This window comes from Cebus imitator, unplaced genomic scaffold (assembly GCF_001604975.1).
Source record: "Cebus imitator isolate Cc_AM_T3 unplaced genomic scaffold, Cebus_imitator-1.0 Scaffold449, whole genome shotgun sequence".
Lineage (NCBI taxonomy): Eukaryota > Metazoa > Chordata > Mammalia > Primates > Cebidae > Cebus > Cebus imitator.
Genome location: NW_016107764.1, coordinates 3,033,681 through 3,050,231, shown reverse-complemented (window position 1 = coordinate 3,050,231; position 16,551 = coordinate 3,033,681). Strand labels below are relative to the sequence as shown.

Here is a 16,551-nt window from a genome sequence, read left to right as displayed (position 1 = left end):
GAGCCACTGTGCCTAGCCAGATTCTGTTAAGCTTTTCCCTTCCTCCCTCCCTCTCTCCCTCTTTCAAAACAGGGTCTGGCTCTGTTGCTCAAGTCGAGGGCAGTGGTCCAATTACGGCAAGCCATTCTCCCACCTCAGCTTTCCACGTAGGTGGGTCTACAGGCATAGGCCACCACTCTCAGGTGGAAATTGGAATTGATTTGGAATCCATTGAGAGATCATGTTATTTATGTCCTTTATTTTATTAATATGGTGTGCTGCATTTATTTTCTCATCTTAAACCAACTTTGCATGCCTGGAATACTTTTTGTTGTTGTTTTTTGAGACGGAGTCTTGCACTGTCGTCTGGGTTGGAGTGCAGTGATGCCATCTCAGTTGGCTGGGATTGCAGGCACCCACCACCACGCCCGGCTGATTTTTGTATTTTTGGTAGAGACGGGGTTTCACCATGTTGGCCAGGCTGGTCTTGAACTCCTGACTTCAGGTGATCTGCCTGCTTTGGCCTCCCACAGTGCTGGGATTACAGGCGTGAGTCACCTGGCCCAGCCACATTCCTGGAATAAATTCGACTTGTTCAGAGCATACACTTCATTTCTATCCTGCTGCTTTCCGTTTACTGGTATTTTGTTGAGGGTATTTGCATCTGTGTTGTTCATAAGGAATATTAGTCTGCAGTTTTTTTTGTTTTTTTTTTTTGGTGATGGAGTCTTGCTCTGTCGCCCAGACCAGGGTGCAGTGGTGGGATCTTGGCTCACTGCCTCCGGGGTTCAAGTGATTCTCCTGCCTCAGCCTCTGCCTCCCCAGTTCAAGTGATCCTTCTGTCTCAGCCTCCCAAGTACCTGATATTACAGATGCACGCCACCACACTGGGCTAATTTTTTTTCTGTATCTTTAGTAGAGACAAGTTTTCACCATGTTGGCCAGGCTGGTCTCAAACTCCTGACCTTGTGATATGTCCCCTTTGGCCTTCCAAAATGCTGGGATTACAGGCGTGACAATTGAGCCCTGCGAGGCCCTTTGCATTCTGATGCCCGACTGACTCTACCCTAACCAGGACTCATAATTCAACCAGATCTGCGGCTCTACACAGAGACAGATGCAGTGTGTGATGACAGTTTTCCACACCCATATGATGGCATCCCCAACCAACCAGCATTCCGCATTCCCTAGTTCTCTGCCTGCCAAAGTATCCTTGAAAAATCCTAGTCTCAGCCAGGTGTCAAGCACTTTGGGAGGCCCAGGTGGGTGAACCACTTGAGGTCAGGAGTTGGAGACTAGCCTGGTCAACATGGTGAAACATTGTCTCTACTAAAAATATTAAAAAAATGGCTGGGTGTGTTGGTGCATGCCTGAAATCCAAGCTACTCAGGAGGCTGAGGCAGAAGAAATAGCTTGAACCTGGGGGTGCAGGGGGAAGTGGAGGTCACAGCGAGCCAAGATCACATCACTACACTGCAGTCTGGGCGACAGAGCAAGGCTTCATCTCAAAAACAACAACAAAAAAAGTAAAATCCTTGCCTCTAAGTTCTTCCTGTCCTTCTAAATGGCTAGCTTTGTGTTCATTAAACTCTGTTTACTGGAGTACTGCTACCTCCATGAATTGCCACTAAAAACCTGTTGAGTCATTACAGGGTAACCAGACATGAGGGTCTAGGGCCTGGGGGATGGTCTAGTACTGAGAAAACTGGGTAACTGTGGAAACTGGGCTGGACAGATTGGGAGGACCAGGTATCCTGGCCAGGGATGTGGTCAGGGCCCTGCCTCTTGCTGTGTCCCCCCAGCTCTGCTTGCCCTGGGGTTCCTCCTTCTCAGGTGGGCTCCCTGAGTACTTGTGTATTCAGTGGAATCAAGAGAGCCCCTTACAGGACCACTGTCCACGTCCCCATGTCAGTCGGTGGGTTCTCTGAGCAAATCTACATCAAGGGGCGTGGCTGGGCACCGTGGCTCATACCTGTGATCCCAGCACTTTGGGAGGTGGAGGCATCACTTGGGAGCCCAAGAGTTCGTGATCAGCCTGGGCAACATGGTGGGACCCTGTCTCTACAAAAAATAAAAGAAAATTAGGACCAGACACGGTGGCTCACGCCTGTAATCCCAGCACTTTGGGAGGCTGGTGTGGGCGGATCATGAGGTCAAGAGATCAAGGCCATCTGGCCAATATGGCAAAACCCCGTCTCCACTAAAAATACGGAAATTAGCCAGGTGTGGTGATGTGTACCAGTAGTCCCAGCTACTCAGGAGGCTGAGGTAGGAGGATCCCTTGAACCCTTGACCTCATCTGAGCCTCAGGCCTGGGCAACAGGGCGAGATCCTGTCTCTAAAAAACAAAAATTCCAGGGCTGCAACTGTCCCTTCACCCTGTAGTCACCTGTACCTGTCTAGGGACTACGCTGGGCAGAGAACCACAGGCCTGAAGGAGGGGGAGGCTCTGCTGTCAGCCGCTCAATCACAGCCGACGAGGTTTGTCCCCACACGCACGGGATTGGCGTCAGACAGGATGGCCACACACCTGGGAGAGGCAGCTGCATGTGGTGGCCACAGCTTGGCTGGCCCTTCTCTGCTGGTTTTTTTTTTTTTTTTTTAGATAGTCACTCTTGTTGCCTAGGCTGGAGTGCAGTGGTGCGATCTTGGCTCACTGCAGCTTCTGCCTCCTGAATTCAAGCAATTCTCCTGCCTCAGCCTCCTGAGTAGCTGGGCTTACATGCATGCACCACCACACTCAGATAATTTTGTATTTTTAGTAGAGACGGTGTTTCTCCATGTTGGTCAGGCTGGTCTTGAACTCCCGACCTCAGGTGATCCGCTTGTCTCAGCCTCCCAAAGTGCTGAGGTGGCATAAGCCACCTCATCTGGCCTTTTTTTCTTTTTTTTTCTGAGAGAGAATCTCACTTTGTTGCCCAGGCTAGAGTGCAATGCCATGATCTCAGCTCACTGCAACCTCCTTCTCCCACGTTCAAGCGATTTTTGTGCCTCAGCCTCCCGAGTAGCTGGAATTACAGGTGCCTGCTACCATGCCCAGCTAATTTTTGTATTTTTAGTAGAGACGGAGTTTCGCCATGTTGGCCAGGCTGGTCTTAAACTCCTCACCTCAGGTGATCCGTCCTCCTCAGCCTCCCAAAGTGCTGAGGCAGAGTCTCCAGAAGCCTCTGGCCACCTGCTGTGCAGCTGGTGGTGGTAGGCATCCTGATCCCAGCAGGCCCTTCACGGTGGGCTGTTCTGCCTCCACAAGGCCCGGCTCTGGCCCTGGACTCAGCCCTGGGAAACCGTAAGTAAGCAGCACTCAAAGCTGAGGCACTTTCCTGCTGTTATCATTTTGACCCCCGCCCCAGTTCCTACTGTAGGAACTGAGGTGGAGATCAAAATAATAATAGGGATATGGGCAGGAAGCGCATGGGGACTTCAGAAGGCAGCGGATTCCTCACTCGGGCCTGTGCACCTTGCTCCTCTGCGGCCCTGATGACTGTGGCACAGGGCAGGGGCCCCATGGATGCCTTTGATCGCTGCTCCATGGGAAGGAAGCCAGGAGGAAGCTGGGAGGTCGCTCCACCAGCCTCCAGCCCAGGGTGGACAGGAGAGGGCAGGCCCCAAGCACCGGTGCTGACGGGGCAGGGGCAGAGTGATGAGGGGAAGGGAGACAGCATGAGACCAGGAGCCCTGCTGTCTGTGGCCTTGCCATCAATACCACCTGCCTCGTCTCATCCTTGTCCTCATCTTCCCTCAGAATCTTCTCTTACCAGGCGACTTCTGCTCACAGCCAACTTGCAGCCCCCAGCCCCTAGAGTCCTCAATACCTGCAACCCCCAAAAGGAAGTAGCCAGGTCAGCTGGGCAGGGGCCCAGCCTCAGGCAGCAGCATCCTGGAAGGCTGGACCTGGTGGTGACCTCTGCTCTCAGAGCTAGGAGGTCCCGAGTCCCCTGGAAGCTGGCCCGCCCCTGACGTTTGATGGGGCCCCAGACCAGAGGCTTTCCCGGTCACGAGGGCTCCTTCCTCCTCTGATGGTCCTGCCAAGACAGGAGGGAGCAGAAGCAGGGAGGAAGGCAGGGCCCTTCAAAGGCCCGTGTGCAGGCCAACTCAAGGACAGTCAGAAAAAGCGTCTGGAGAGCGGAACTGTCCTAGGCGGCCCTTGGGCAGCAGGAACGGACTCATCTTCCCCAGCGCCTGCCTACCCACTCCCTGCGGCTGCAGGGGCCCCTCTGCAGAAGTGGGGCCTCTTGCCTGTGAGAACAGGCCTTGCTGCCAGGCCAGCCACACTGGATTACAGTCTGGTGCCCTGCCTCCCGGGGGTGGCTGCCCACAGTGAAAAAACCAGGTTCCCACCTTGGCACGGCCTCCCCCAGCACTTTCTTCCAGGTCCTTGCTGCCAAGCTCAGGGGCTCCTCTCAATTTCTCTGCACCTCCAGCCCTTTTTGTGGGAGCCTGAGAACCACCCAGCCCAGAACAGGCCATGGTCTGCTCCCTGCAAATGGCAACATGCACAGGCCCAGGCTGCCCGGGGCCAGGGGCAGTGTGCCAGCAGCTCAGGGAGAAGGCAGCTGTAGCCAAGTCTGCCTGAAGAAAGAGTTTCACACCTTTGCGGGTTTGATTGCAGAAGGAGCTGGCGCTGAGAGGCTGGAGGCGGCAATGCTCAGGCCAAAGGGTCTCGATGGGCTAGAATCTCTATCTCTTCTGAGTCCCCCCGCACTGAGCACCCTGGGGTCTGCACACCAACCCCCCGGTGTAAATCCCTAGCAGGATACTCCTGGGAAGCCAGCAGGCAACGAGTCATTCCAGGAGTGAGGGTGGACTGGGAGCTCAGCATGTCACAGCCCCATCCTGACTGACCCTCGTGCCCTTAAGAGATGCTTGTGGAGCAGTGGCCTTGCCTGGAGGAGAGCCTCCTACTCCTCTGAGCATGGTAGCCTGTGTGGGCCCAGAGAGCTCAGGGCAGTTCCAGGAAGCAATGTGGGGGAGTCTGGGCTCAGAGGGTGTGGCTGCATGATCCGTGAGACCGGCCTGCGGAGGGCAAGGACCTGCCCAGGGCCTGGGGAGAGGCGGCTTATGCTACACAGGCCAGGCCATGGCTTTGGCTCAGGGAAGTATCCATACAAAGAGAAGTTCTCAAAAAATTAATGCCAACTCATTACATAAAAATGTTTTATTACACAAGCCACATGTAAGTCCCAGACCCCGGGGCTTACCCTACAGCCCCAGCCAGTCCCTGGCTCCAAGCCTGGTCCTTGCCCCTGACCCCCACCTGGAGAGCTAGGGTCTCCTACGGAGTGTGTGAGTGTCCACGAGTGTGCCGGCGCGGGGGCCTCCTGGGCTGCGGCATTCAGGCACGGTGGCAGCACTGAGGTAAATACAGGATGGGGGAGCAGGGTCCCCACCTGCCCAGGTTCAGGAGCCACAAGGGTCTACACAGTCCTTTCTGCTGTGGAACATGTGGTAGATGCTGACTGGAGGGAACATGGCGACAGCACCCAGCAGAGAGCCCGCCTGGATGGCCACGCCAGCTGCCAGCAATGCCGGCCGGCCCCCGCCATGCAGTAGGGAGCTGGCTGCCACCTTCACGTAAGAGAACACGCCGAGACACAGCACCCATGACAGCACCTGAGGGGACACAGCAGCAGGCTGAGCGTGAGACGCATCTGCTCCAGGGGAATACCCCCGCCCCATGTCACGACCCCCCCACCCCCGTACTCACCACGAGGACCACTCCTGCCAAGGTGTCCACAAGGGGTGGGCAGGGGCTCAGGATTGCCAGTGCCATCAGGTAGGCCCCAAAGAGCACGCCCAGCAGAGAGAGGCCACCCAGCCCTGCCAAGGACCTGCAATGGGTGAGCAGAGTCAGGGCTGACTGTGCCAGGACCTGGCTCCCAGACCTGAGTTCCACCCACCCAGGGGCTAGGGGGCCCTTGTGTACCTGCACAACACGCCCATGGCCAGGAAGCAGGCAAGGGGATTGGCAGCACTGCCCAGTACCACAGCCAGGTGGTAGGCCAGACGCCCATAGGGTAAGCAGGAAAAGCTCTGCACAGCAGGCAGCACGCCGTTGGTCAGTGCGTTGGTGGTGGCCAGCAGGCCCAGCAGGCAGGCACTGCGGGCTGAGAAAAGCCCATAGGCCTTAGGGTCTGGACCAGGGGGGGTGCCTGCTGCCTGGCTTGGTGGCTCTTGCAATGGCAAGGCCTCTTCCACCTCTTCCTCTGCTCCTGGGGCTTCCACCTGGAGGCCTGATCCTAAGTCCCCTGTGGGTACAGATGATGGTGGCGGCAACAGCAGCAAGAGACCCTGGAAGGCAGCAGCTGAAGTGACCAGAAGGGAGGTCAGTGCCCAGAAGAAGGTGCTGGTGGGAAAACGCTCAGGGAAGTTGAGCGGGGGACCAGGGGTGCCGTTGGTGGGGGCTGGTGGGCACTCAAGGCGGCTCACACCCTGCACTAGGGCCAGCATACAGGGCAGCAGGGCACTCAGGCCTTGACCCAGGAAGAACGACCGTAGGAAGTGAGGTGGCAGGTGGCTCAGGAAGGGCAGGAACGTGACATTAGAGGCACAGCATGCCAGCGCCAGCACGAAGGCCAGGGCTAGGAAGGCCACGGAATGCAGCTGTCCTGCCACTGGGGCCACGTAGTGCCACAGAGAGGCCAGCAGAGCTGAGCCCACCATGCTCAGCACCTGCACCACCCGGATGGGGACCCGCTCGCCCTTTCCTGGGACCAGCCGCCTCCAGAGGGTCACCACCAGCAGACCCAGGTTCCCCAGAGCCACTAGCACAGAGACGTAGGAGGGGAGGTTCCAACCTGCAGGGAAGGGAGGAGGCCATGTCAGGGGCATGACACCCAAGGGAAGCCAAAGCCCACCTTCCTGGGCCCACCTGCACCTCCTCCCACTCACCCTCAGGAAGGTCTTTGACCACCACAGGTAGCTCCACCCAGATCCCATTGACCGCAGCCCAGGAGCCCATGCCGAAGAGAGCCACTAGCACGTGGGTCAGCACCGGACGGCCGGACGTGGGTGCTGCCATTGAGCACGAGGCTAGGCCCCTCAAGGTCAGGGCAAAGGTCACAGCCAGTTCTTTTCCCACCGAGGTCCGGAGACGCTTGACTCTTCTGGGAACTTAAGACCTCTTTTAGCTTGAAAGAAACAGACCAGCACGGAGGACCCCGAGCCGGAGTCAGAACAGGGTGAGGCCACCACCAACAGGCGAGCTGGAGGAGCCCCGGGCCGGAGTGGGGAGGGGGCGCATTGGCTAAAACGTGCCCAGCAGCTCCGCCCGGCAGTCTGGACCGCCGGCAGGCAGGAAAGCGGGAAACCCGCCCGAGGTGCCGCAGGCCCAGGGGAGGAGGCGGAAGGAGCGGGTGGAGCCGCCTGCTCAGGGCCAGGCGGGGCTGGAGTCACCGCAACCACCACCACCCGCCGGACCCCAGGCCAGGGCGCCTACCGGCAGGAGCCACGCACACCCCAGGGCTTCTGCGTGCCCGGGACCGCGGGGGGCAGGTCAGATGCCAGGGGAGGGGCCGGGGCGGCTGTGCCAGCATCGGGTGGGTGACCGGGAGCAGTCCGGCCCCTGCGCGTCCCCGTCCCGCGCCCCTTGCGCGCCCGCTCCAATGACGGCTTCTGGCCACGCCGGGACGCCGTCGTCTGGCCCAGGAGCGCCACCGCAGTCCCGCGCGCTGAGGGCGCGGCGCCAGACAGGATCCGATACCCTCACTGCGGCTCTGGGCCCGACCCAGCGCGGCCCACGGCCGGAAGTCCCGCCCCGGAAGCGGGTCGGTAGGCTGGCGCTGAGTGGAGCCGGCAGGTGTCAGTCTGTAGGCCCGCCCCTTCCGCTCCCCGGGACTGCCCGAGCGGAGTCGGCGGCCATGGCTGCCCCGGCGTCTCGTTGGGTCCGGCGCAGAGCCCGAGCAGCGCCGCGGGCCCGCTCGGCCGAGGACTGGTGGTGGGACCGGCTGGCGCCAAGCGGCTCGGGGTACCACCTGCTGCAGTCCGACAGCATGCTGCTGGTGCTGTCCGAACCCGGGCCCGTCCGACCCCGCGCACAGCGGCGCGCTGCCCGCCGCGCTCCCCGGCAGCCGCCCCCGGGCCCCCGCGCCGCCAAGCCCAAGCCCAAGCCCAAGGCCAGGCTGAGGCCCGAGCCCGCGCCCACGCCCGAGGACGGGCCAGACGCGGGCTGGGGAGACCGCATTCCCTTGGAAGTCCTGGTGCAGATTTTCAGGTTGCTGGTGGCGGCGGACGGGCCCATGCCCTTCCTCGGCAGGTAACGCTGCAGCCGGGCCCGCCGCCGAGCTCAGGGGCTTGGGCCAGATGAGGTCCGAGCGGTGGCCCGGGCGGGGGCGGAGGGCGAAAGCATCGGGGCGCACACGCCGCCGTCCGAGAGCACAGTCCCTTAGTCGCCCGGTTGGAGCCTCAGGGGCTTAGCTTTGAGCCGGCTATCCACTGCGCTGCGAGAGGGGGGCATCGCCTACTAAGGGGCCGGTACCCTCAACAGCGCTATTTTCCCAGGGCTGCGCGCGTGTGCCGCCGCTGGCAAGAGGCCGCCTCCCAACCCGCGCTCTGGCACACCGTGACCCTGTCGCCCCCGCTGGCCAGCCGGCCTGCCAACGGCAGGGTCAAGGCGGAGAAGAAGCTCCTTGCTTCCCTGGAGTGGCTTATGCCCAGTCGGTGAGGGGTTCCCTCTTTTCCTTATCCCCTGGCTCCAGGCCCCTTCTGTGTCCCTGCACCAAGGTTTTGGGTGGGAAGGACTCGTGTGGGAACATTAGTGCAGCTCTGCCTCTGCTGTCGGCCCAGGTTTTCACAGCTCCAGAGGCTGACCCTCATCCACTGGAAGTCTCAGGTACAACCCGTGTTGAAGGTGAGAGCTTCAGGCTGCCCTGCACACCAGCTGTGACCCTCTGGGACTGTTTAGTACTCTAGGAAGTGGGTCAGGCACCTTGGGGGCCTAACGCTGCTCCATGGGGATGCCTGCCTGCCTGCTTGGTTCTCTTTTCCTGCTGTTTCCTCCAGGAGGGAGGTGTCAGAGGCAGGGACACCCAGGTAGGCCTGACATGGGCAGAAAGGAGGTCACAGCTAAGGTGGTAAAGTGGGGCTGGCACCAGCCACCTGTCTGCTTCCCTCGTGGATCTTAGCCTGCCCTTTCCCAACCCCAGCTGGCCCTCTGTCTCCCCGCAGCTGGTAGGTGAGTCCTGTCCTCGACTCACCTTCCTCAAACTCTCCGGCTGCCACGGTGTGACTGCTGATGCTCTGGTCATGCTAGCCAAAGCCTGCTGCCAGCTCCATAGCCTGGACCTACAGCACTCCATGGTGAGCCCTGTGTCCCAAGGGTCCCTGAAAAAGCCCAGGCTGGGGTGACAGGTTCTCTTGTACTGGGGCCTCAGGTGGAGTCCACAGCTGTGGTGAGCTTCTTGGAGGAGGCGGGGCCCCGAATGCGCAAGCTGTGGCTGACCTACAGCTCCCAGACAACAGCCATCCTGGGCGCACTGCTGGTAGGTTGGCACTGGTGGGAGCTGAGCCAGATGCTGAGCTGGGGACTGCCAGACCACTGACCCCGTGACACCCCCCTATCTCTGCAGGGCAGCTGCTGCCCCCACCTCCAGGTCCTGGAGGTGAGCACCGACATCAACCGCAATAGCATTCCCCTCCAGCTGCCTGTCGAGGCTCTGCAGAAAGGCTGTCCCCAGCTCCAGGTACCTGGTTCCCCACCCCTCCCACCTGTGACACCCTCCCCCATCTACAGCCTAGGCCTTGTTCCCAGGTGCTGCGGCTGCTGAACCTGATGTGGCTGCCCAAGCCTCCTGGACGAGGGGCTGCTCCCGGACCAGGCTTCCCTAGCCTGGAGGAGCTCTGCCTGGCGAGCTCCACCTGCAACTTTGTGAGCAACGAGGTCCTGGGCCGCCTGCTCCACGGCTCTCCCAACCTGCGCTTGCTGGATCTTCGTGGCTGTGCGCGCATCACACCAGCTGGCCTTCAAGATCTGCCGTGCCAGGGTCAGCGGTCCTGGGTGGTGGCCGGGTGGGTGAGGTGTGGGGACCCTTGCCACCCAGCAGCTTATGCTCACTCCTCTCACTGCAGAGCTGGAACAGCTTCATCTGGGCTTGTATGGCACCTCAGACCGGCTGACTCTAGCCAAGGAGGGCAGCCCCCTGTTGACCCAGAAGTGGTGCCACACCCTGCGAGAACTGGACTTGAGTGGCCAGGGGTTCAGTGAGAAGGACCTGGAGCAGGCCCTGGCTGCCTTCTTAAGCACCCCTGGGGGCTCGCACCCAGCCCTGTGCTCCCTTAATCTCAGGGGCACTAGGGTCACACCAAGCACAGTCAGGTCAGCATCCCCTCCCCCAGTCCCTGGAGCCAGTGTGGCTGTCACTGCGTCTGCCTGGGGCCTGAACGTGGTGTCCTGCCTGGCCTGAGACCTCCAGGGGTCAGAGGGGCATGCGTACTGTCCCAGCACCTTCGTGGGGTGGGCTTGGGGACACCAGGGCAACTGGGCTTGGCCTTGGTGGCTATGGGTGGCAGAGCCAGGTGTGGAGCAGCAGCAGGCACAGCTCCCTAGCTTGGCCCAAGCCCTTCTGAGGGAAGTCTTCCAGGCAATGGCTCAACTTCCTGTGGCCTACCCTCCCCACAGCTCTGTGATCAGCAGCTGCCCCGGCCTGGTCTACCTCAACCTGGAGTCCTGCCGCTGCCTTCCCCGGGGCCTGAAGCGGGCCTACCGGGGCCTGGAGGAAGTCCAGTGGTGTCTGGAGCAGCTGCTCACCAGCCCCTCACCCAGCTAGGCAGCCACAGACCTGGGACACATCAGCCAGCCTGCCCCCCACCCACCTTTGCCCAGTTTCAGATATTGGAGCATTTTGTTAAAATAAAACTTTTTTAGGAGCTCTGTGTGTGTGGTCCTCAGGGTAAGGTTGGGCAACGGGTTATACCTGATGGTGCCACTGGGGCTACAGCCAGCCCAGAGCCTGTGTGTTGTGGGGTCAGGGTGGCCCAAGGGTTCTTGAGCCTGCAGGTGGCTATGCCTTTGCCTGCCAACTGAGGGACCCAGTGTGTGTATGTCCCACCCTCGGGAACACTGGTGAGCTGTTGGTGGTTGCATGTGGGTGTAGAGGTGGGGCCCCGCCCAGCCGTGGGGTTCATTGAGGGGTCCCTGCCTGCAGATTTCTCTCCACCTCAGGCCTGGGGAGTCCACCCTTCAGATGAGAGCCATGAACAGGCCACACAGGGGCCTCCAGTGTATGGACTGGCCAAGAAGCTCATTCCCACTGTGGGACCTCAGTCCAGCACTCCCTCAGGGGTGGTCAACAGAGTGGCCCCTTCTAGAACCCTCCCAGAACTTCTAGAACGCGTGTGCTGTCCCCCCCTCCCCGGGCCGCTACTGGCCTTGCTGCCCTGCCGGTCTTCTGTGAGCTCCTGCTCCTTCTTGGGCCTGCAGCCCTGGAGAATTTGCTCAGCCAGGTAGGCGCGCCGCTGTGGGCAGTGGGCGACGGCGGCGGGCGAGCGGCCAGGCTGACCACCTCTGCTTGACCCAGAGCCCTAAGGGGCAGGTCCGTAAAGGCCGGGCCCGCGGCCTGCGCGCGACCTCCTTCGGCTGGCGCTTCCGGCTGTGGTCCCTAGGACTCTTCTGCCCCGAGCGCCGCCTGGCCAGGTGCCTTAAGAACAACAGCTTCTTCCCGTTCGAGCAGCAGCAGCCAAACGGTGCGCGCGGGGCGGGGCGGGGCGCGGCACGTCTGGGAGGAGGGAGCCGGGCCGAGGCCTCAATGGCGCGGAGCCGGGTGGGCAGGGCCAGGGGCCGCGGGCTGGCCGGCCGGTGCTCCCGGGGGCGGAAACGCGGCGGGCTAGTTGCAGCTGCCGCCCCGAGCCCTGCGCGGACCCAGCCACTCAGGGCACAGCCCCGGCGCCGCCACCCCGGCTGCGGGAGGCCCGGGCGTCCTCACTCGCCGCGCCGCCCCTAGTCTTCGTGCTGGAGTACTACCAGGACACGCTGTGGAAGGGGATGCTGCTCCTCGCCGTCTGCGTGGTCCTGGTCAGCGTCAGCTCCCTGAGAAAGGTGCGAGCTCCCGGGCCCCCCCCCCCACCCTCCGCCCCCGCGGGCCCGCCCTGCACCCGCTCAGGCGCTCCCCGCGGGGCCCGCCCACAGGTGCAGAAGCAGGAGACCTGGGTCTTCCCCGCGTACGGCGTGGCCGTGGGCCTGTGGATGGTGGTGTCATCGCTGCCGCGGCGCCGCCTGGTGCTGAACCACCCGCGCGGCGTGTACCACTTCTCCATCCAGGGCCGCGCGGTGTGCCAGGGCCCCCTGCACCTGGTCTACGTGCGCCTGGCCTCCAGCTCCGACGGTGACGCCCGGGACCCGGGACGGACGGGGACGGGGAGGCCACTTGGGAGCGTGGAGGGGCGCGCAGGCCGGCTGAGCCCACTCTCCCCGCAGCCTACGGAAGATGCTTCTTCCAGCTGGTCCTCGGCGGCCACAGGTTGGAGCCGCTGGTGCTGGTGCAGCTGTCGGAGCACTACGAGGTGGGTCCCGCCCAGACACGTGCCCTCCTCGGGACACGATGACACCGGTCGCTGTTAGGGTCTTTGGGTGGGGTAAATACAGCGCGGTCCTGGGCTGGGGGCCGTGGAGAGGGCGCCGGGGCTGCGGGCAGGACTGGGAATGCTGCCTGGAAAGGGAAGGGGTCGCCCTCATGGCGAGGGGGGTCTGTCCTGTCCTGGCCCGAGTTGAGCGCCACCTGCCGCCACAGCAAATGGAATACTTGGGCCGTTACATGGCCCGGAAACTCAACATCAACTACTTCGACTACCTGGCCACTTCCTACCGGCACGTGGTTCGCCACTGGCCACCCTCTAGCACCCGCTCCGTGTCGCACAAGAGCCTCGTGGACAAGGCCAGCTCCTCTCAGTCCAACCTGGAGGTGTGACTCCGAGGGCCACCCCCACCCCAGGACTGCGTTCTCCCCAACCTCCCAGCGCCCCACTCTGGGGCAGATCGAATATGAGTCCCACTCACTGGCCTTCCTTTCAATAAAGTTGTCTCACCTTCCACACAGGTCATTTTCTGGGGGCAGGGGAAGTGCCCTGGTGCCTATGGCTTCCACCATGGTGCACTCCTAGGACCTTAGGGAGCCTGTGCCTTCCAGGCAACTGAAGCAAACCCCAGAGCTTGGGTTCCAACACAGGAACAGCTGGGAGCAAGGGATGGAATATGGCCAGGCTGCTGGGTTGGGCCCATCACTTGAGAGGCTGGGAACTCCAGCCCCTCTTAGCCAGCAGCACTTAATAAATTGTCCTCTCTGACCTCAGAGGTGCTGACCAATGCGTGGAATCCAGGAGTCAGAATCTGATTGGTCCATTCTGAGCCCGGTGCCCACTGCTAGTCCAACCAGCAATGGGGTGGGGTACAGCTAGACAAGCCCTCTGCTTAGGGGCGCATGCTTGGCTCATAACCACACTGCTGCCACTTGTCTCCAAGGGGGTGGGCGTGAGAGTCCCGGGCCAGTGTCTAGGGCCTCCTAGGACGGAGAATGTGCAGCACCCCTGGCACCCACTCCTTGTGCCCACTGGAACTCTCACCCGGCGGCCCTGACACCCACTCCCCGTTCCTGCTGGAACCCCTGCCCTGCGCCTCTGACACCCGCTTCCAGTCCCCACTGGAACCCAGGCCCACACTCCCTTGTCCAGTGGATCCCCCAACTCTCACTGAAGCACCTGAGGCCTCCTGGGTGCTGACGGCTGTTGTGGAAGCTGAGAAGGCTGTGGGCCATGGAGTCCCAGGGGAAGCAGCTCCTGGCTTTCCAGGTCTTCAGGCAGTGTCAGCTGAGTGTCCCTGCATCCAGGAGCAGCTACATAATTTGCAGGGCTCCATGCCACATCTAAGTTTGGAGCCCATAGTTAGAAGGTTATTGAGTGGGGTGCAGTGGTGAATGCCTGTAGTCCCAGCTGCTCAGGAAGCTGAGGTGGGAGAGCTTGAACCCAGGAGTTCAAGGCTAGCCTTGACAACATAGTGAGACCCCAGTCTCTAAAAAAATAAACAATATAAATAAAGTTATTAAGAATTTCAAGATAGGCTGGGCATGGTGGTTCACACGTGTAATTCCAGCACTTTGGGAGGCCGAGGTGGGCGGATCACTTGAGGTCAGGAGTTTGAGACCAGCCTGGCCAACATGGTAAAAGCCCATCTCTACTAAAAATATTTTTAAAAATTGCCGGGTGTGATGGCAGGTACCTGTATTCCCCGCTACTCGGAAGGCTGAGGCAGGAGAAGCACTTGAACTTAGGAGGCAGAGGTTACAGTGAACCAAGATAACGCCACTGCACTCCCGTCTAGGTAACAGAGTGAGACTCCAACTCAAAAAAAAAATTTCAAGATGGCAATAGCATATAATTTAAACCAAGTATGGGCCGGGTGTGGTGGCTCATGCCTGTAATCCCAGCACTTTGGGAGCCCGAGGCAGGTGGATCACCTGAGCTCAGAGTTTGAAACCAGCCTGGCCAACATGGCGAAACCCCAGCTCTACTAAAAATTAACAGGTGTGGTGATGTGTGCTGTAGTCCCAATTACTCAGGAGACAGGAGAATCACTTGATCCTGGGAGGCAGAGGTTGCAGTGAGCTGAGATAGCACCACTGCACTCCAGCCTGGGCGATGGGGCGAGACCCTGTTTCAAAACAAAACAAAACAACAAAAACCCAAGTATGGGGCCATTCTGAGCCTGGGGCCCTCTGTGACTGCCCAGGTTTCAGGCCCAAGAAGCCAGTTCTACTTGGAACCATGGCTTCTCTGCTTGACCCCCAATCCTAAGGCCGCTCAAACTCAGTGGGCAACGGGCAAGCTGGCCCATTTCTGGGGCAGGATCTGGGGGCTACTGAAATGCCTTTAGATTGTCCCTGGGAGCAACTGTTTTTTTTTTTTTTTTTTTTTTTTTTTTTGACGGGGTTTTTTTTTTTTTTTTTTTTTTTTTTTTTTTTTTTTGAGACGGAGTTTCACACATGTTACCCAGGCTGGAGTGCAATGGCGCGATCTCGGCTCACCGCAACCTCCGCCTCCTGGGTTCAGGCAATTCTCCTGCCTCAGCCTCCTGAGTAGCTGGGATTACAGGCATGCACCACCATGCCCAGCTAATTTTTTGTATTTTTTTTTAGTAGAGACGGGATTTCATCATGTTGACCAGGATGGTCTCGATCTCTTGACCTCGTGATCCACCCGCCTCGGCCTCCCAAAGTGCTGGGATTACAGGCTTGAGCCACCGCGCCCGGCCCGAGCAACTGTTATTAACAGCCCAAGTGCAGAGACCATCCCCCTCCCCACCACCTGGAAGATGGGGCTCAAGATGTCCTGGAGTGGCAATACCCAGCTTAGGTTCGGGTTGAGGGCTCAGTTTCGCTTAGGCAGGGAAAGTCCCTCCTCCCCTGGAGCTGGTGGTCTAGGGGGAGCCCAGAAGGAAGTCAGGTTCCGTCCGACTGGGGAGCTCTGGGGTAAGGGCGTCTTGGGCAGCACAAGGGCATGATGCAGGACTGTGTGAGCTGGGTGTGCTCAAGAGGCTCCAAGCGGATTGGGATGGTCAGAGAAGAGAGGATGAGGGAGGAGGCAGCCTGAGAAGAGGTGGGAAAGGCGGGCAGAGTCTTTGGAGGTTGTGGCTCCGAGCTTTAGCCCTGTGTGCCATTGGAATCTGTTGGAGGGCTGTAAGCAGAGATGCACTCCCAGGGAGGGAGTCGGGGGGAAGGACCAGGAGGCTGCAGGAATTGTGCAGGGAGCTGGAAGGGCAGAGGGGAACAGAGAGGAGCACAGATCACAGGCAGTTCTGAGCTACCGCTCCGTTGATGAGATTTGCTGCTGGGTGGGAAGTGAGCTGGGAAGAAAGCTGACTTGGGGAGTTCAGGGTTTCTGGCCTGGGCACCAGGGCTGGGGGCCATGAGGAGGAGGGGTTGGCAGTCGGGAGCTCTGAGTTAGACAAGGCCTGAGGAGCTGATGGGACCTTGCAGGGGAGATTTTAAAAAGGCAAAAAGGCAGGAGGGCTCTGGGGAGAAAGGAAACGGGGAAGCACAGACCTGAAACCATCATGCCCTGGGAGGTCCCTGAAGCCAAAGCCCTAGATGAGAGGTCCCTGGCAACACAGAGGATGGAGGAGAACAGGAGGAGGGCCAAGGATGGAGCCGTGGCATCAGACACACAGAGGCAGACGAAAGCCCGCAGAGGGAAGAGGGCCCAAATGGAGGAAGAGGGAACCCGTGTTAAGTAAAATGGGCACTCATAGAGGCATGAACACCCCTGCAGGAACAGCCTCAGGGAAGCAGCCTCCTGCAGCATGGAACTGCACTGGGGGTGGGGGGCAGGGGGGCGGGGAGAAGAAGAGGGTAGAGGAAAGAGGAAAGTCAAGATCACACAGGAAGTTTCACTGTCATGGGCAGAGAAACCAGGGGGCACCTTGCAGGAGGGAGGTCTTGCTTGTTGGTGTGTAGGTGCACACAACCCTATAAATATTTATTTTAGGCCGGGCGCGGTGGCTCAAGCCTGTAATCCCAGCACTGTGGGAGGCCGAGGCGGGTGGATCACGAGGTCAAGAGATCGAGACCATCCTGGTCAACATGGTGAAACCCC

General features: G+C 60.1%; 3 protein-coding genes across 4 annotated transcripts; 2 read left to right on the top strand and 1 right to left on the bottom strand.

Annotated features, from left to right (window-relative positions):
- Positions 1-5,116: 5,116 nt before the first annotated feature.
- On the bottom strand, positions 5,117-7,652 carry SLC52A2 (solute carrier family 52 member 2). Of its 2 annotated transcripts, XM_017511661.2 has the most exons (5): positions 7,415-7,652; positions 6,868-7,106; positions 5,903-6,773; positions 5,684-5,807; positions 5,120-5,589 (listed from the first exon to the last, which is right to left on the bottom strand). In XM_017511661.2, the coding sequence occupies exons 2-5, from the start codon at positions 6,995-6,997 to the stop codon at positions 5,377-5,379; spliced, it is 1,338 nt and encodes a 445-aa protein (XP_017367150.1). In that variant the 5' UTR covers positions 6,998-7,106; positions 7,415-7,652; the 3' UTR covers positions 5,120-5,376. The 2 variants fall into 2 exon arrangements, with proteins under 2 accessions (XP_037588356.1, XP_017367150.1); XM_037732428.1 differs by lacking the exon at positions 7,415-7,652 and having other exon boundaries at positions 5,117-5,589; positions 6,868-7,405.
- Positions 7,653-7,763: 111 nt separating this feature from the next.
- FBXL6 (F-box and leucine rich repeat protein 6) lies at positions 7,764-10,839 on the top strand. The gene is made up of 9 exons (XM_017511659.2): positions 7,764-8,230; positions 8,476-8,634; positions 8,761-8,824; positions 9,142-9,273; positions 9,348-9,455; positions 9,543-9,656; positions 9,725-9,956; positions 10,042-10,288; positions 10,592-10,839. The coding sequence occupies exons 1-9, from the start codon at positions 7,836-7,838 to the stop codon at positions 10,737-10,739; spliced, it is 1,599 nt and encodes a 532-aa protein (XP_017367148.1). The 5' UTR covers positions 7,764-7,835; the 3' UTR covers positions 10,740-10,839.
- Positions 10,840-11,165: 326 nt separating this feature from the next.
- On the top strand, positions 11,166-12,999 carry TMEM249 (transmembrane protein 249). Its single transcript, XM_037732427.1, has 5 exons — positions 11,166-11,193; positions 11,368-11,655; positions 11,913-12,293; positions 12,386-12,471; positions 12,699-12,999. Exons 1-5 carry the CDS (start codon positions 11,166-11,168, stop codon positions 12,873-12,875), a joined length of 960 nt encoding a protein of 319 aa, XP_037588355.1. The 3' UTR covers positions 12,876-12,999.
- The last annotated feature ends 3,552 nt before the right edge of the window (positions 13,000-16,551 follow it).